Here is a 20,144-nt window from a genome sequence, read left to right as displayed (position 1 = left end):
GAGGCTGAACAGAGGGAAAGGAATGTTGATATGGCTTCTCCTTGCTTCTTTCTCTGTTGCTGGTTCAGCACTGTCATCAACAACAAGATCCATCTCAGCTAACACTTGTACGTCTTCCTCTCTGGTCTTTATTCAAAGTTTTTTTTTTTAGTTTCTTAAAAGCAATGTATTGATTGCTGAGATTGAGTTTTGCTCTAATGATCATCTGGTCATGAAAAAAGTGTTGATCTTTGTAGTTTGGGCTGACAAAAGATTGGTGTCATTGTAGCCTAATGTTTTTTTTAAGCTGAGAATGGTTTATTAGGTTGGTCTCTGTATCTATGGAATCAGTGCAAGATGATCGGAGACTTGTATAGATGTGAACTGTGATGATTTTTTTTTGCTGTGTTTTGACCTTTCCCTTTGTATTACTTCCGTTTGTTCAGGTTCTTTGCTGAATGAAAGCCTAGGTGGTTTGGAATTCGTTTAGTGAAGTTGCAGCACACCAAGATTCATTTGACAGGAGCCAACCATGTCTTGTGATCCTAGTTTGAAATGGTAAAGTGTGTTCTTGCATTTTTCTTCTTTAGTATAAAACAACGTCTTTGTTTATATTAACTGCAAAGTGAATTAAAATAACAAATGTTTACTCATATGGACCAATGGAATTGAACATCTTGGATGCAGTATCTCTTTTGCCTCATATATAACATCTTGGATGAACACATTGTGGGTATTCATTGCTATGCTTATTTGCATGGTTTGGTCTTGTTTTTTTTTAGCAATAAAAAACAATATTTTTTTAGGAACCCCTAAATAAGAAACTACCATTGGAGGGTATGAATCAAAGTGTTTCTTAAACAAGGTTCTTAATTACATTTAATTAGTAAAATATTTATTAAGAGACCCAATGATGTTTGTGGGTTAATTATGCTCTAACTAAGTTCAAAATAAAATAAAAATAAAATAATAAGCACAACTATGCAATAAAGCTGAACGTGAAGCCTGGGAAACGTTGAAATTTTAACTCGGGATTTACTCCCGCCATTTTGAGATGATTCTGCGTATAGAAGAAGAATTGGTCCAAGATCTGGAATTCCCACAAAAAAAAAAACTATAAATTTGTGGTAATAGAATAGCATGTTACCATCGCATGATCTCGGTGTCACTTTCATTAAATAACAACAATTACTAAAAATCTTCAATTTTGAGGCTGTTTTCACCTCTTTGCCGGGAACCCAAACAATGTAAATAGTTTATTCTAGCGCGAATCGAGTCCAGGTGGCAGAAGTTACAGCTGCAACTCCTTTAACACCAGAGCTGACTCGTTTTGGTTTAAAAAAAAAAAAAAACTTCAACTTGTATAGTGTATTAGTTATGTCAGTTTTGTTTGTTGAAAAAATATTAGTTATGTCAGTTTCGTAAACCTTTCTTTGCACGGCGTTGGATAGTGAATGTTTTGTCTCAGTCTCATAAAAATCATACTTTTCTGAAACTGAGATCAAGCAAATCAGTACATACACTAAAAATGAAAACAAATAGAGAATAATACCTTTTTTAGGAAAAATATCCAACGTAAGAGTTGGCCCATATGAATCAGGAGTACTAACAAATTATTCGAATTCAAGCATTTAATAAAATGCTTAAAACCAAGGCCCATATAAGAATACACAAATAGAGTTCAATAAAGGCCCATATTTTGGCCCATTAAAGAAGGATCTCGCTTTCGTAAATGTGAGAGTTGACACTGTAAACAACAAACAAACCTTCTGAGATTTCGCCGGCGAGAGAAGAGTGAGAGAGAGAGATCCAACGGCTGAGATGTTCCTTCGTGCAATCGGACGGCCGTTATTGGCCAAAGTGAAGCAGACGACGGGGATCGTGGGGCTCGACGTCGTACCGAACGCGAGGGCGGTGCTGATCGATCTCTACAGCAAAACCCTAAAGGAGATCCAAGCCGTGCCGGAGGACGAAGGATACCGTAAAGCGGTGGAATCGTTCACGCGCCACCGTCTCAATGTGTGCAAGGAAGAGGAAGACTGGGAGGCGATCGAGAAGCGTCTTGGCTGCGGTCAAGTCGAGGAGCTCATCGAGGAGGCGCAAGATGAGCTCACACTCATTGCGAAGATGATCGGTGCGTGTGCTCTCTCCTTCTCTTTGCATTATCATGCGATTCGTTTTGCTATTTTATCTGATTTTGAGGATGTAGATTGAGATTTTGAGATTAGAATGTTAATTTAGGTTTCTTGTTAGGGAAAACTTTGAGCTGTAGAATGTTAGGTAGAGAAATCTCAACACAGGGGATTGCAAAGGTGTCATCTTTATGGGCTATAAAGGCTAAGTGAAAGGAAGTATGTGTGAAATGGAAGTAAGGGAATGCAAAAGGCAAGCTTTTGTTATTGTTTGCTAGCTTTAGGCGTATGGGTGAATGTTTGTGTAGTTTACTTATGTGTGGAACGGTTTTTGCTTCAGTGACTGTCACATAGGTTTGGTCGTGTTTTAAATTGGTAGTATATGCTTGCGAAAGCCGCTCTTTTTCGAGTTTCATGATCCTTTAAGTGAGGTTTAAGGCATCTTCGTTTCTTCTTCTTTTGTAGAAGTAACTATTTTTTGAGCTCCCATCACATTCTTGTGTTGATTTTCATTGTGTCCTCTTTATCGGCTGTCAAGTTAGTGAAAAGAAAGTATTGAGTTATTCATGGGTATTGAAATTTTAAACTGAAACTGAATAAATGCAAAAGTTGAGCTTTTTGTAATGTTTGCTAACTTGGGCGTATGGGTGAATGTCTGCGTTGTTTGCTTTAGTTTGGAACGGTTTTGCTTCAGTGTCACATAGGTTTGGTCATGTTCTAAATGTGAAGTTACTTCCCGTTCCAGTTTTGTTGAGGTTATTGCTGTCTTCGTCTTTGTTAATCTTGTTGTTGTTGGCTTGTTTTGATGCTTGAGCTATTTTGGGCCTTTTTTTTTTGGAGAATCTGTTGAAGCTTAATGATCTCGCTGACTTTGTTTGACTTCTTGGGTTGCATGGCGTGTTTGGTTATCTCTGTGTTGTGTAATGATGAAGAAATTACAATTACCATAATGATGGTGTTTGAAAATGTTTGATCACAAGGCTCTAACCTCCTCGCCTTGGCGCCAGGCGCCTTCTAAAACACAGGAATTGCATGATCCTTTAAGTAGTTAGGCTTCAGGCATCTTATTTCTGTAACCGGCTTTTGTAGAAGTAGCTACTGTTTGAGCCCTTATCACCTTCTTGTGCTGTATTATGCTACGGAACAGACTTTCAATGGTTCATCGAATTTTGGAACCTTTTGTTCTGAGTTTGCTCATTTTACAAACACTTTCATCACCGTGGAGCTGTAATGTCTTTTGATTTGCGATTGCAGAATGGGACCCTTGGGGTGTTCCAGATGACTACGAGTGTGAAGTAATTGAGAACGATGCACCCATTCCCAAGCACGTTCCTCAGCATCGACCTGGTCCTCTTCCTGAGGATTTCTACAGAACCCTTGAAGGTCTAATTTCAGAGTCCAAAACAAAAATCCCAGCTGCCGCTACCTCCACTGATTCGCAGTTGAAGGAGTGAGTAACTTCCAGTTCTACATTGTTTGTTTGTGTTCTTTGTTGCTTTGTTTGGCCACTGTTCAGAGACAGCGAGCCTATGAATAAACTGGTTAATAATCTTTGAAAACTAGAACAATATCACTCGTTTCATAAATGTTTTTATCTTTCTTCTCAAAGAACGTATGATGTTTCATCCCCTTTGCAAAGAGCATTTACTTTTCTTTAAGACATGTACCCGATTACCTTGAACTCTATGGTACCCGATTAGCTCAGATAACACCAGATAGAGTCGGGGCCAGTCAAGCATTGCCTATAGTCTCCAAAATTTATGAAAAAATAATATAGAAAGTAGAAACGAATCTTCAAATTTGTAAAAAAAAAATTATTGAAAACTATTACTAAATCGTCTATGGTTCTCAAAATCTCGGGTCGGTCATGGATAGAGTAACAACATTAGGTTCTACTCCTAGTCTTAACATTTTTTTGGGGCAACAATCTCTATATCAACACTTCAAAACAATTCTGCTCAAATCCGTAATCCGCTTGACCTAAGATTAACGTTGTCTAAGAGACAGACATTTTATGATGCCTAGCACTTCATGTACATATCTACAAGTGAATTTTCGATATCAATGCTGTCCTCCAAGCGACCTTTATTGCCTGTGAACGAATCTTCTTGCCCTTATCCACCAACTGGACAGAGGAACACAAGATCAAGATTGCAGAGTATGTAAAGCTATTCGGTTGCAAACCCAAACCTAGCATCTCATGAAATTTAGCAACTGCTTCCTTGGCTCTCAAGTTTCGTACAAACCCTGATACCACAGACGTCCAGAGAAACATTTCCTGTTCTCCTGTGCAATTCAATATCCTTACAGAATTTTCAATTTAACAGACCGATTATGTTGATTTAATCGTCTTACAAATTCCAAACCGAGAAATGAATCGTTTTATCAATTTATATTATACACGTATAAGAATTAAAACGACATTATAATCTATAACAAATATAGCTAATCTACAAAAACTAACATCTTAGTGTTTTATGATTTATTATTCAGCATCAATTTGTTTAGATGAAGTATTCCGTTATTTTATTAACATGTTTAGCTTATGGTTAGATATAACAAGATACTCCATTAATTATCTTATCACAAACAGTCACATGCAATGCATTCAAAGTCCCATGATAAGCATAGAGACCTCGAGTAATGTAAAAGAACCTCAACTCAAATTGGCATCCTCGTTAATAAAGTATAATTATCGATCACATATATGTCTAAATACAGATCATTTGTATTTCAGTATGTGATGATTAGCTCATTGTGCATATACATAAACAGACAGTTGGAAATTTTCGCGGGGCAAACAGATTTACGAACGACATTAAGCTAAGTTGGTCGGAGACATGTGCTCTACATTAGCATCTAATGAAAATCTAAGAAGGGGACAATCAAATCTACTTCTTCTTTTTGTTTTTAGTCTAGGTAATTTAACCAAAAGAGATAAAAGAAGTTCGCTTTATTCTGTGTAGTATAAAACGGTGAGTGTCGCTTCTATGGTGCAACGTATTCTTCCTCTTCTGTGGCGCTTTAACATTGCACGTGTATGGTTCTACGGCTTCGATTGCTCCTTGCTTCCTTGTAAGGTGGAATGTTCTCGACATGATATAGACAGGGTTCATTATTTATTTTATTAATTGTCATGATAGTGATGATTATTATTAGATGTAGAAGAACAAAACATAAGAGAAATGGAAGTGTTAATAATTTGTTTTTTCTGGTAGTTTAGAGTGAATCTTGTATTATAATTCTTGTACATAATGTTTGAAGCTGATCCGTTGATTCTCCAAATATTGGTATATATATCTTGTGTTATTCATCTCTGCAGTCTAGTTACATCAACATTTGTAGTTCTTTGCATGGTTACTATGACCGTATTAACTATTAAATGTTTCGTCGAAGCAAAGTTCGATAGTATTATTGTGTGATAATGAAATTTTGTAGTTGTTAATATATTTTACTTCATCATGACATCATCGAAAATTTATTCCGTTTTTTGACCAATATTCCATTTATTATTCATTCTCTATGTTTTAGTTCTCTGTTTTGTGCGACTTATTCTCGTGACCTAAATCAAATGAACAATGCAAGGTTTGGTTACAAATTTTTTTTTTAATAATGGACGAACAGAGACATATTAAAAAATATCACAGTAAAATTGTCTCTTGAATTGAATCATCTCAATATTTGATTCCCCTAATTATGCACACCTCAAATTAACACATTCTAACAAAATGCACTTGAACTTTTTACCAAAAAAAAAAACACTTGAACTATATGTGCTATGTCAATTGGATTGTTTTGGTAAAAAAATGAGAAAATGAACTTTTATAAACTAATCAAACTTGGTTGCTTGGAATATCTATAGTAACACAATCAATTGATATTTATTGCCAATCCTCCACTATGTTCTTTCTTGGTACCTTTTCCAATATGAGGATTGAGGATGAATTTAAAGAAAAAGTTACAAAGAGAGAAGTAAGTCAAATATTATTCGAGTAGTTATCATCTCTGCCTAGACTTTTAGGCGCAACACATTTGAGTCTCTATACCTACAACAATTTCACACCATCGATCTCTTACTATCTCCTCTTTTATTCCGAAAAAATAATACATACGATATTTAACATACGTTAAAGAAAAAAGATGACCATATATGTACTTTTTAATGTCAGAAACAGATCACCTTTTAAATGTATTGACATTAACGTAAGAATTATTGACATGTTTCTCAAGTTAATGTGGTTCATACACGATGCAGTTTCCTTGTAACTTGAAGGATTGGTAAACTAAAATATAAAATGCCGAAAAATTGAAAGTAAAGTAACGAGGCGGAAAATAAAATACGAGTAAAAGCATGAGTGGAAATGGAGGAGGACACGATGGTCACAGCTTGAAACGAACGCCAAACTGAAGTGGAGAAGTTGCAAAAATTTATGAAACGCGTAAAGATGTTTGTATAATGATGTGTTTCACTTTCAACACATCACACATCCCCAAATACATGAATGTCATCACTCTTGTTGAAAAGTTCAAATCCACATTTATTATCCACCTAACTGTCACTCAATGAGTCCAAACATTATACTTCTACTATCACCAAAAGTTATGAAAATGTAATTTTCACCAACACCTCGGTCATTTAGCTTTGACTGGTTCCATTTTTTAATGGCTCCTCTCGTGGCTCTAGTCTACCCATTAATCTGCGAGCCTTCTTACGCTTTTTTAGCATGTGCTTCGAAGACCACGTGGTATTTTTTAAAAGCTCACATTATTTTATTTTGTTACTTTCTTCTGAATGAATAATTATGTAGTACCCGGGCCTGAGCATTTCAACCAGGACCCGAAAATCCGAACCAAAGCTGATCTAAAAATATCCGATCCGGAACCGAACCAAAAATTTACCAGTACTTTTTGGGTCTAAATTTTTTTTACCTGAAAAAACGGAACCGAAAAGAACCAACCCGAATAGATCCAGATCCGAAAAGAACCGGGCCGAATAGATCCGACCCGATAAAAACCGATTTGTACCCGACTTAAAAATATGTATATTCAAAACTATGATTTTCTGTGTTCTATTATATATATATTATTTTATGATTTAATTGAAATATCTTTTGTTAACAACAATTCTTATTATTTTGTAACATTTTATAAGTAATATGAAGATTTTAAAAGTAAAATTTAGAATTTAAATTTTTTTTATTTTAATTATTAATAGTTTCATTTAAGTTATTTTGCAAAATTTTAGATATATATGACAAATATCGACTAAATATGATGGAGTTGTATATGTCATGTTCTTTTAAATCTTAAATACCCGAACCTAATCCGGATCCGATATAGACTCGAAAAATTACGCGTATTTTATGGGTATTTTAATTATAGATCCGAACCGACACGGATCCGAAAAGAACCGACCCGCCCCCGAACCAAAAATTTCTAAGTACCTATTGAATTCAAATATTTAGGACCCGGATCCTAAAGGAATCGTCCCGAACCCGACCCGAAGACCCAAACGTCCACCCCTAGTAGCACCCTTTAAGATTTGTTAGTTTTAATAGGAAAAATTTTCAATATTAAAATTCCTCAAAAAACCTCCGACCTTAGTTTACTTAAAGGATTAGACCATATGTTTACATTGAGAAAAAAAGGCCCTTTCTTTACGGTACCATCAAAACGCTACTACCGTTAAATCTTAAATTTATGGGTTTTTATTCAAACCTAATTTAATTGGAAGGTTTTATTATTAAAATCCATACATAAACATTTACATGATCCCAAATTGTACCTATAAAAATCTGAATGGAATCTAATTTCTTATTTATAAACTAGCTGATGTCCCGCACCTTGTGCGGATTAATATATTTAACAATTTTCAATTCTAACTTTTATTTTTAAAAAATAATAATAATTCAATTAGATAAAAAATTTAAATTATTATAAAATATAAAATTTTAATATTCATATTGGTAATCAATGTATTAAATTATATTCTTTGTTTCATATTTTTATTTATAAGATGTAGATTTTAGATCAAAATCTTTTCTATAATAATAATTAAATACGAAATTTGTATTGAAATTAACATATATTGTATTTTGACTGAAAAAATGATGTGGTACAGAAAGGATGATAAAAATCACAAATATAAAACATTAACAAAATAAAGATAGTTTAGAAGTGTTGAATCTGGTAAAACCGAACTATTTAAAACCAAACAAAACCGAAATAGAGAAAATAATTTGGATTTAGTACTACTGAATAAACCAAATGGATGTTATTTTAAGAAAGTGCAGTATATGAATATGGTTCAATATATTAAGCAATCAAACCGAATAAACCAATGAAACCGATTAATTCAGATATGTTAGTATACTTATATATAATTTTTTTAATAATCTGTATTTGATCAATAAATCCAATAAAAATCAGAAACAATGGCTATAATATTAGTCATTAAAATTATAAAATTAATATAAGATAAAAGTAATGATGATATTATCACTAGATATTGTTAATATCTATTTAATAATTAAATGTTTTAAATATCATAATAATTATATATTATATATACATTTTTAAAAAATAATTGTATATATATCTTTTGAATAGTTAAATATATATTAATTATATTAAATATCATGATAAATATATAGATATCAATATAAAAATTTAAATAATAATATTAATTAAACTAATGATGTATCCTAAAATTATGGAAAAGATACAAGTAAACAAATTAACTAAAATCTTGGAGAAGATGACAAATGAGAAAAATATCCTAAAATTATGGAAAAAATGACAAATAAACAAATTGACTAAAATCATGGAAAAAATGACAAATCAACAAATTCACTTCTCATATAATAGTATAGATACTCAAATAAAACTTAAATATGTGTTCCCAAAAAGTTAAAAACCCAAAACAAATGAATTCCCAATAGGCAATATGATGTGAGTTTAAGCAGAGAACTATTTATGGAATGGACATATTTACTATTTTAATGGAAACTAGATCCTGATCTGCGCGCCAGCGCGGATATAAATTTTCAGTGTTTTAATTATTTATTTTATTAAATGATGTATTTGTAAAATTCATTCATATTATATTCATTAAGTAATTTTTTTTTTGCATTTTAAACTATCTATTTATTTACGAATGTGTGATATCATATAAAAAATATAAAAAAATGAGTATACATAGTTAATTAGATAATTGTAAAAACATAAATTTTTCTTTCGTTTGCGATATCATATAAATAATGATCCGCCCAGTTAACAAAAATCATTATTTTTTTTATGTGTAATTTTTTTTTGACCATTTCCTTAAAACTATATTAAATTTTACATATTTTAATTAGAATATTTTTAATATCTTTAATTTTTTATTTGAAATGCAAGTCAATATTTTTTAAAAATTATAACAAAATATTTAAAAAATATTTGTATAATTTGTTTGAAAAATATAAAAATTACATTTTAAATTAAAATTATCCTAAAATATGATAAGTTTTGATGTAAACGAAAACTTCAATTATGTCAAAAATAATTATATTCAATGATAATAACAATTTAAATTGATTATTTTTTAAAAAATACATTTACAAAAATATTGTTTGAAAGAAAATTCATTTCTCTTTCAAATATAAAATAAAAATATTATAATTAAATAATAAAAAATATAAATAAAAACCATAAATTTAGCAAATGACAACTGAGTTATATTATGCTAAAATTTTATTTCTAACAATTTAGCAAATGAAAAATGAGTTATGAGCAAATAATACCATATAATTTTTAAAAACATAGCCATTCTTAAATATTTTTTGAATAAATAAATATTTTTAATTTAATCAACTGAAAATAATATCCGTACAATTGTGTGAGTCAAATTCTAATTTTATTGATGCATATTATATACTAGTGCTGTATGTTTTAGGTAACATTTTAATGATGCACGTTTTTTAATGATGTATGTTTTAGGTAATATTTTTTTGATTAAATGACATTATGTCCAAATTTATTTAAGGATATTTCATTAAGGTAACTGGAAAAAAGACAAACAATAAAATAGGAAGTTTAAATTCATTTAAGCATATTCTATTAATGTAACTGAAAAGACAAGTAATAAATTAGGCAGTTTTATTCATTTTAAGACATTTCATAAATGCAACTGAAAAAGACAAGTAAAAAAATAGGGAGTTTAATTAATGAAGTAACAACATTTTCAAATGGGTACTTCTCTTTTAATAATATAGATATTTTTAATATTTTTACCTTTTTATTTGAAATGCAACTCAATATTTTTTTAACAATTATAACAAAATATTTAAAAAAAAATTTAGATTTTTTTTGAAAAATATGAAAATTACATTTTAAATTAAAATTATCATAAAATATGATAAGTTTTGTTGTAAACGAAAACTCAAATTATGTCAAAAATAATGATATTCAATGATAATAACAATTTTAATTGATTATTTTTAAAAAAAAATACATTTACAAAAATATTGTTTTAAAGAAAATTCATTTATCTTTCAAATATAAAAAAAAATATTATAATTAAATAATAAAAAATATAAATAAAAACTATAAATTTAGCAAATGACAACTGAGTTATATTATGTTAAAATTTTCTTTCTAACAATTTATCAAATGACAAATGAGTTATGAGCAAATAATACCATATAATTTTTAAAAACATAGTCATTCTTAAATATTTTTTGAATTAATAATTATTTTTAAATTTTATCAACTGAAAATAATATACGTACAATTGTGTGAGTCAAATTCTAGTTTTATTGATGCATGTTATATATTAGTGCTGCATGTTTTAGGTAACATTTTAATGATGCACGTTTTTAAAAATCTCCATTATTAAAATTATGCATGTAAGGATAACTCATGAGTTTTTTTGTTGATTAAATGACATTATGTCCAAATTTATTTAAAGATATTTCATTAAGGTAACTGAAAAAGACAGACAATAAAATAGGAAGTTTAAATTCATTTAAGCATATTTCATTAATGTAACTGAAAAGACAAGTAATAAATTAGACAGTTTTATTCGTTTTAGGATATTTCATAAATGCAACTGAAAAAGACAAACAAAAAAAATAGGAAGTTTAATTAATAAAGTAAGAACATTTTCAAATGGATACTTTTCTTTTAATAATATAGATGTATATTTGTATGCCAATATTCAAGAAAAGTAAAACCCTAACCAGCAACCTAAAACCCCACTGAATTTTGTTGCAAATGGCTAATTAGCTTGATGTATCTTAGTAAAAATGTTTATTGAACAAACAATGGGTTAATAACATGAAAGCTAAGACACACATTGTCAAAGCTAGTCAATTCTTGTCGTCTCATGTGTTTCTTCTGGTTTTACATCCATTAATTGGATAACTATTTTATACTCCCTTGTTACGTTTGAAGAAAGAAAATTATTATTTTTTGGACTTTTTAAAGTTTGTGTTCGAACTTCGGTCGGTTGTTGTGGTGGGATCACAAACTCTAACTTGCATGATTTTCTAATATACTTAAACAATAACTTAAAAATATGTAGTATATGTCACATAGTCACTCGTTTAGGTCGTTTGTTAGCGCATGTAATCAACCCAAATATACTATTCTAGTCAACAAAGGAATGAATTCCACATAATTAACAAATAAGTTGACTGTACTCAAAGTTGAAATACACTTTTCTTCCGTTTCAGAAAGATCTATATTATAAGAAAAAATATTATTTCAAAAAAATATATTTTTTATTCTTCCAATGTATTATTTAATAAAAAATTGCAAATTTCAAAAAAATTAATGGTATTTATTGAATTTATATTTGCTAAAAATTATAAAAAATTGTTATTCACAAAAAAACAATGCATTCACAATCAAATTTTAATGTATTTTTTTAATATATGTGAAAAATTTAAAATATGTATCTTTTTGAAACGGAACGAGTAATTCACACAGGGAAACATAATAAACTGATGAACCTAATTAAAACATTCATCGTGCTGGCCTAATTGCCCCTCAAAATCTGAAGCTTATAATAGGAACTGTTAAGATTTGAGAGAAGATTTATGAGAATGTGTTGTCTATTTCTTATTGCTTACACCACTATATATAGTGGTTCTTACAAGGTGGAGTCAAAGGGAGAATTGATTACAAAGATACTCTACATAATGACATGGTCAAACTCATAAATACTAAAGTTGAATGGGTCTTCCATGTGGCTGGATGTAAACCCCCAATGGACTCTAGTCTTGAACTTGTATGGTCTAGGTTATGGACCATCCACTTCATGATTCATAACACTCCCCCTTGGATGCCATAACCATATAGGGTTTGTAACATGCTAATGTTGCCTCATTAAAACCTCTCTCGGAAAACCCAAAACCCAATGTGGTAAAAAGGAAAACCAGAGAAAGGAAAAAGAGTACAACACACATTACTCCCCCTGATTTGGACATCACTGAAGGTCCTTGAGTCTACGCGTGCCAATCTTGTTGCGTGAACTTCCTGAATGTGCAAGAGGGCAATGATTTGGTGAAGAGGTCGGCTGAATTTTCAATAGACCGGATCTGAAGGACGTTGACCTCTTCAGCTTTCTGCAACTCATGGGTAAAGAAGAACTTGGGTAGAATATGTTTTGTTCGGTCACCTTTGATATACCCGTCTTTAAGTTGAGCAATGCAAGCTGCATTATCTTCATATATGATGGTCGGACCCGTTGGGTCGCATATGGACGCATAATGTGGTCCTATACCTTTTGTTCAAAGATGAACTTCGATCTTATAGCTTATCTTTATGATAGCTTATTCATTCATACCACAGCTTGGTTGGTTCATGCTGAGAATTCGACCAACCATAAGTATTACCAAAATTTGGTTAATTTGTGGTGATGGTCTCTAACCTTTTCTAAGGTTTAATGAATAACCATTTAACCTAACTTAGGCTGGTTAGTATAAAACACAAGGAATTTAAAATTCCTCTATGGACTGATTTGAATTGTTCTTATAGAACTCTTCACTTGCTTACATGTAGTAATTTAATTCAGTTCATGAACAACTTTAGGAAAATGATGTTCAAGAGAACTTTTTTTCTCATCTTTTGATTCTGAGCTCAATACCGTTTGGTAAACCTTTTGGTACTAATAATATTATCATCATCATCCAGTGAGTCATATATAGCATACTACATCTTTTGAATTTCTTCCAGACATCTTATGTAGTGAAATATGTAGTAGTATCCACCACATTGGATTATATAGACCTTTCCCGGTCTGTCTCACGATTTATCCTTCTTTCACGATTTATATATTCACTGGGCATCATATGGCGTTTACATATTCATGGCCAATACAATACGCCTTTTATATGTCACTTTAAACCCCACGTTTCTTTCATTATTCATTTTGAGTACTCTTGTGTGGGTTTATGATCCTCGATACATATCTTTGTATTCATGTGCTACATACTTGCGCATTTTCTATGAATGTATGTGTCAACACACTTATATATATATATATATATATATATATATATATATATATATATATATATATATATATAGTTCCTTTTAGTTCCAGACATGGTATAAATTAATTTGAGATTTCATTATCTAGGACCTTAATAACCTTATAACTTGGTGTCCCAAGCTATATGGTATGGTACCTAGTTGTTCAGCTGGCCAGCCTTATATCTCAATGTCTGGAATGGTTTCCTTTAATAAAACTCGGATTTTATCTCATGCACCTTTCTTTCTTTCCGAGGTTACTTAGAATTTATGGAACTTTATTTGGAACATTTATTTGGTCTATCTTATATAGACTTTGTAGCAACTTGTTTGTGTCTTTAAGACATCAAAACCGTGTGGTGCTAAGCTGGGATGACATAGTCATTCTTTCTCTCGGGTCAATGTGCCTGGCATTTTATTTTGCTATCATTGTAGCATATGGACGTCTATAAATTATTTTTTAGTCCGAGGATCTTTGCCAAGACATTGATGGTTGATACCAGATGGTAGATACCATTCTTTATCATTCTTTATACCATCTTATTACTTTTCTCCTTTCATTGTTGGATATTCGGATTCATAAACCTTATGTAATCCTTGTTCCTTGGTCTATAATTAGATCACTCATTTTGGCTCAAGGTTTCTTTTAAACTTATGGATAAAGTATATTCATAATATATATCCAACATATATTTCCAATCTTCTTTATAAGATTCTAAGTTCACATGATCTTAGATGGCACTTATATTTGTGGTGGATTCTTTCATAATATCTTAAGATGATATATGTCTGGACTCATGACCCGTATCAGTCTGAGGTGGGAATATCTATGATCACTTATATGGCCTGATATAATTACTATGGTCTGATGCAGGTTCATTCTTTTATAACTCATAGTGTCCACAAGCATATGAACTTTTAGAATTTGAACCTTATAGGTAATGGTCTTTATATCAAATTCAACCAATATGTAATATGGTTGTGGACCATGTTTCACAGATTTTAATATGGTCATGTATCATGGGATTTGTCCTCACTCCCCCTCATGAACATACTCAAATTCGTGGTGCTTGGGACAATAAATTCCCTTGTGCATAGATATATTGCACACACGTGAGATCTTATGGGATAACATTTGTGCCCTTTTAAATATTTGAATCATAATCCGAATGGCTAAGTATGGTAATGCCATCTAAGTGATAAATTTCGTGGGTTAATCAAACATGATTGCCCTGGCTATTTGCCTAATATCATATTGATCACTAGATCAATAGAGAATGTAGTCTCGACCACTTAGGCGATTTTAATTTAGGTACTCTTATTCTTTTTTGTCAATTGTTGGAAACCATTTTTCTTCTTAATTCAATAGACCTTATAGGGTGAATATAATGCCATTTAGGCAAAGCCTTGGTCGAGCTTCTTTTCCTTTCTTTCAAGGAATGTCCAGTTGAGTTCAAGAGTATCTTATAACTGAGCCTGGATGGCAGACTGGATGGCAGAGCATGTCGTGCCATTTGTCAAAGGCTTCTTTGAACTCTTTGGAAAAGTGAGTTGGGGTATTAATCCTCAATCATATTTATCTTGGCACAATAAAGGCATATATATATAGTTTCTTATCAAACAACAGTTTGAATAAGATAATGATGAACTCAAAGTAATTCATTTTATTAATGAAGTCGCGTATAAAGCAAAGTATCAAAGCAATTCATGAAACATAAACTCAGGAAACATTAAAATGAGAATGTCAAAATACAATTATATAATATGGCCTTCACAATGCATGTGTTGCCATATGACGTTCAACTTCAGCTTCATCAGCTATAGGAGGCCTCATCTCATTATTCTTTAACTCAATGTATCTTTTCTGAATCTTGTCAAATCTGTTGATGGTATCTTTGATTTTCTGCTTTCTTTGTTCAGAAGCCAAAAGATATGAAAAAGGTCATTATAAGTGGTGAACTTCTTAGCCGTGTGTAGCAACAGCACATCCTTTGGATGGAATGTGGAGTAGGTCTTATATTATAAAGAATAATGTGTTATCCTTTCACCACAAAGTTCAAGACTATAAGCAATATCCATTAGAGCAGAATTATATTTGTCCACGGATTCAAAATTCTGGAATATGAGGATTTTCCATTCATGGTTGGCCTTTTGCCACGATACCGGTTTGAACCTTTTCCTTAACTGTAACCAAATGTCACAAGAATCCTCAACATGGAGATACAAGTCTCTTAATTCCTTAGTGAGATGATAACGAATAATCGTTATAGCTCTATGCCTTTCACTGTCAATGATATCATTGTACTCATTGATGCATTGTCCGAGTCCTCTGGATCTCAGGGCAACAAGAGTATTCTTTACCCATTCTAGGTAATTATCTCCAGAGAGATTTAAGGCAGAGTAATCTGAGGGTTCAAATCTCGACATCTGAATGTTTAACGAGTAATTCAAGCACTCAGAATTCTATGTAAGCAATAAAATAAATCAATGTATATGATTTCAATAAAGCTTTCCCCCAAATCATATAATCTATTTGCTTAAGCAGTCTTAGTATGAGAATGATCAATTGATCATTGCATCCAGTAATCCTTTTAATTATAATTCAAATTGGATTGATTATATATATATGGTATTAAGGCCCTTTAGAATTTGAATAAGGATCAATCATCATTTTATTAAATGAGATCAAGCAAGATTATGGGTTTCAATCCTTTAGTCAATCCGGATTTAAGGCCGGATCAAAATAGGAGAAATGGGAACCGATTTTAAGGCTTGCTAGCTAAAAGGAGTTTATGATTTTCTCTAATATCTTTTATAATTTCAAATAGTTCTTAGAAACAAGATTCATATAGATCTTAGATTATTAATAAGTTTTATAAGTTTTTAGAGATTCTTAGATCTTTAGAGATTCAAATAATTTTAGAATCAAGATTCATATAGATCTTAGATTCAAGATTAATATTTGTGATAATTTTAGATTTATAGATTTTTATAAGTTTTATGATTCAAATAGATCTAATAATCATGATTCAGATATGTGGTGCTCTTAGATTTTATGGATAGATTAGTTTACCTTTTACAAAACACCAAATTGATCTGAATGGACCACCGTGAGAGAGAGCTGATCCGCGGATGAGCTGGTTGAGAGAGAGGTGGAGGAGCTGGCCGGAAAACCGTGAGAGGGATAGACTTGGTCGGCGGAGCAAGGCTGAGGACCGGAAGAGATGGCCGGAAAAGAGATGATCGCCGGCGGATGAGATTGCTCAGGTGGACAGAGTCTCGTGTTGATAACGTGTTAAGATTTGTAAGAATGTGTTGTCTATTTTTTATTGTTTACACCACTATATATAGTGGTATAGTGGTTCATACAAGGTGGAGTCAAAGAGAGAATTGATTACAAAGATACTCTACATAATGATATGGTCAAACTCATAAAGACTAAGGTTGAATGGATCTTCCATGTGGCTGGATGTAAACTCCCAGTGGACTCTAGTCTTGAACTGGTATCGTCTAGGTTATGGATTATCCAATTCATGATTCATAACGTGAGTAAAAATATGAATGAATTAAGAGCTGGTGTTTTATTCGAAATTTAATATTTAGGTTACGAAATAAATTCGAACTTCGACTTTACCGTACAGATTAATGGATTGTGTGAATGGTGACAGATTGAAGAGAGCAACCTGATAGATATACAGACAAAACTGTACTACTCCATATAGAGGTCAAAGATGATGAATATTAGCAGTGCGGTCAGATTTCATATATATTTCTTGGAAAGTGGGCGGTGGACCAGTGACTGTCAAGTCACTTCCAAATGGACAAGTGAGGAAAGTTAACATTAATTTAAATATTTCTTTGTAATTTAATCTTTTAATTTTAGTAATTTTTATTTTAATATAGTAACCAAGAATTTTTTTGCTTACAATTTAGAAAGTAATATTTACCAGGGACATGCAAATTCAGTATTACTCTGAATTCATATATTATTGTGGCAATTAAGCCAAAATACATAATCATATATTAACATGCTAACGTTCAATTTTCAATGCACTGTACTTTCAGTATCCACTCTATAAACGATCCTTTTTATAACTAATAATACTCTCATATCATATAATCAAAAGCTCAAAGCAACAATTTTCTACAAGAAAAGCCCTTTCTCAAAAAAGAAAAAATTCTACCAAGAAATATTTTTAGCTCCTTACTGTGAAGATTAATTATGGCATATTGTGAGATGTGTGACAGACGAAGACGACAGAGTTATGTAATAAAAATATATATAATATTTACTATTTTTCAATTTTTCGATTTTCTAGGTGTCAGGATTCACATAATGATCCGTCACTACATAAAGCAAAAAAATGAGACACATCACTAATCTGAAACATTACTGATCCTGCAACAAGATTAAACTAATTTTTCAAAAGGAACTAAAATATCTTAATACAAAAAAACTAATCGCTAATCTTCTCCCTCTGTTCCTTGATTGAAGTCAGGCTATCGAATGATTTCTCCGACATTGATTCGCTTGATAATCTTGAAAACAAATACGAATCTACAAAAAAAAAACATAAGAATTTTAATTAGCATTTTCGGATATTTATCTTAAACTAAATAAAATAATCCAAATATTAGAATTGATAATTTACCTTCAGACGACGAAGTACTGAGCTTCTCTTGTGAGTAAGATTCACTGCAAGATCGCGATAGCATATACGATTCTGACCCTTGAAACGATTTCTTGCAGTGGAGAATGGCGCTTTGAATTCCATCTTGTTGCACCTGTAAAGACTCGTCGACTCTCTTCGCCGGAGACAAAGTCGCAGACGCCGACCGGCTCTTCCCAAGCTGTCTTCGAATCCCGGACGGTTTATTATTCCTCTGTTTCTCCCTCGCCGTCGCCGGTGAAGACGCAGGAGATGTGGATACAGTGTTGACGCTCTGTTTCTTGGTTGTTTTGTTGTATAGAGGCTTTATGAGGTCAAAGAATCTCTTTGATGAAGAAACAGAGGAAACAGAGTCCTCGAAGAACATCGTGTCGGGTTTGAGCTGTGACTTCGCAGTGGTCGTCGTTTTTCTTAAGCTTCTTGTTGTTGTTTCGTCTTCGTTTTTGAACATTACGTTGAGGCTTCTGTTGTTTTCTTTCTTCTTGAAGGAGAAAGCACGAAACTTTCGACCGGTGTTTAGTGGAGTTGTCGGAGATTGGGGTTTTGAAGTGGGTTCGACGAAAGGGATGACTTTGCTCTTAGAGAGAGAAAACGTTGTCTGTTTTACTTCTCTCTCTTCAGGGGTTTTGTTTTTATGCAAGGAGAAATCGGAGAGAGAGATCTCGAGCTCGAAGAAGGAATCATCTCCCTCGCAGAGATCAACTTCGGAATCTTCTAGTGCGACGGAGGATCTGACGGCGGATTCTGAGATTCTGGTTTCACGGCGGGGTTTATTGACGGTGGTGTTGGTTAGCCAGAATTTCATAAAGGTGAGAGCTTCCATTTAGAGAGAGAGAGAGAGAGAGAGAGAGAGAGAGAGAGAGAGAGAGAGAGAGATAGTAAGAGCTTGGCTTTTGTCAACGGAATGGGCACGTTAAGGTTTTAAAGGGAGAAGAAAGAGAAGCTGAGCTTTTCGAAAATAATCTTTTTATTAAAAAAGAATTTGTAAAGGGAGAAAAAAGATAAATGAAAATGGCATTTAAGATGAATTTTGTTTTTTTGAATAGTGAAATTTCTCTACTTTTTATTACCGTTCCTTTTCTTTACTTCTATTGTTTTTCTCTTTTATTTTTCTTTTTCTTTTTCTTTTTCACTTTTGCTTTATTATTTTTATTTTTACATGCACATGCTAAAACATTTGTTCCATCTATTGTCTTCATTTGTTTATCATTATAAGCACAACACACATATGGTAGTAGTAGCTTTTGTAAGCTAAAGTGCTTTATTTTGTTTGTTTTTTTGCTGTCAAATAACAATATTTACATCTCAAACAATGAGTTATATTTGGAAAGAAGAGCAAACGAACCAAATACGAAGAGCTTAAAATAATGGAAAAACTTGGTTAACCACAATAATATGGACAGAAATATATCAGCCAAAAAAAACATAACAAAAAATATACCAGTGATAATTAATGATGGCTTATTGGATTGATGATTTGGAGAATTTCAGTTATTTAATCTAAATCCCTCCCCTTTTTGTGTGCACCGGCCAAACGATTGCATTATTGCTAAGATGGCTACATTCCATATAGGAGAAATTGTTCCAAACGATGGAAGCAAAGAAACACAGCCACACCAAGGTTAAAACATGAAAACATATAACAACATGATAGGATCAAAGGAATTACAAAACAATTTGCAAATTCCTGTGAAATGCTTAGGGGAGGCATGGTCGCAAAAGATTTCAAGAACATGTTCAGGAATCTGAAACCTTTGTCCAAAGCTGTAGACAAAACATAATTAAGCAACCGCCAAGTCTTCAATATCCAAATCCTAGTCCAGCTGTAATCTTAGAAGATTCAAGC

At 32.0% G+C, this 20,144-nt stretch overlaps 2 protein-coding genes across 2 annotated transcripts; one reads left to right on the top strand and one right to left on the bottom strand.

Moving 5' to 3' along the window:
- The first annotated feature begins 1,705 nt into the window (after window positions 1-1,705).
- Window positions 1,706-3,769, top strand: LOC106390849 (probable NADH dehydrogenase [ubiquinone] 1 alpha subcomplex subunit 5, mitochondrial). The gene is made up of 2 exons (XM_013831384.3): window positions 1,706-2,113; window positions 3,366-3,769. The coding sequence occupies exons 1-2, from the start codon at window positions 1,801-1,803 to the stop codon at window positions 3,563-3,565; spliced, it is 513 nt and encodes a 170-aa protein (XP_013686838.1). The 5' UTR covers window positions 1,706-1,800; the 3' UTR covers window positions 3,566-3,769.
- Window positions 3,770-17,891: 14,122 nt separating this feature from the next.
- On the bottom strand, window positions 17,892-19,194 carry LOC106394472 (membrane-associated kinase regulator 5-like). The gene is made up of 2 exons (XM_013835042.3): window positions 18,281-19,194; window positions 17,892-18,186 (listed from the first exon to the last, which is right to left on the bottom strand). The coding sequence occupies exons 1-2, from the start codon at window positions 19,119-19,121 to the stop codon at window positions 18,086-18,088; spliced, it is 942 nt and encodes a 313-aa protein (XP_013690496.1). The 5' UTR covers window positions 19,122-19,194; the 3' UTR covers window positions 17,892-18,085.
- Window positions 19,195-20,144: the final 950 nt, after the last annotated feature.

Source organism: Brassica napus, chromosome C3 (assembly GCF_020379485.1).
Source record: "Brassica napus cultivar Da-Ae chromosome C3, Da-Ae, whole genome shotgun sequence".
Classification (NCBI taxonomy): Eukaryota; Viridiplantae; Streptophyta; class Magnoliopsida; order Brassicales; family Brassicaceae; genus Brassica; species Brassica napus.
The sequence above is the reverse complement of the archived record's forward strand: the minus strand, read 5'-3'. Positions and strand labels throughout refer to the sequence as shown.

What these genes read in the sequence shown, in the direction of transcription:
- LOC106390849 (XM_013831384.3), top strand. Translation starts at nt 1,801, where the DNA reads ATGTTCCTTCGTGCAATCGGACGGCCGTTATTGGCCAAAGTGAAGCAG. An exon ending in ACTCATTGCGAAGATGATCG is followed by an intron (nt 2,114 to 3,365) that starts GTGCGTGTGCTC and finishes TTGCGATTGCAG; the next exon opens with AATGGGACCCTTGGGGTGTT.
- LOC106394472 (XM_013835042.3), bottom strand. Translation starts at nt 19,121, where the DNA reads ATGGAAGCTCTCACCTTTATGAAATTCTGGCTAACCAACACCACCGTC. An exon ending in CAGTACTTCGTCGTCTGAAG is followed by an intron (nt 18,187 to 18,280) that starts GTAAATTATCAA and finishes TTTTTTTTGTAG; the next exon opens with ATTCGTATTTGTTTTCAAGA.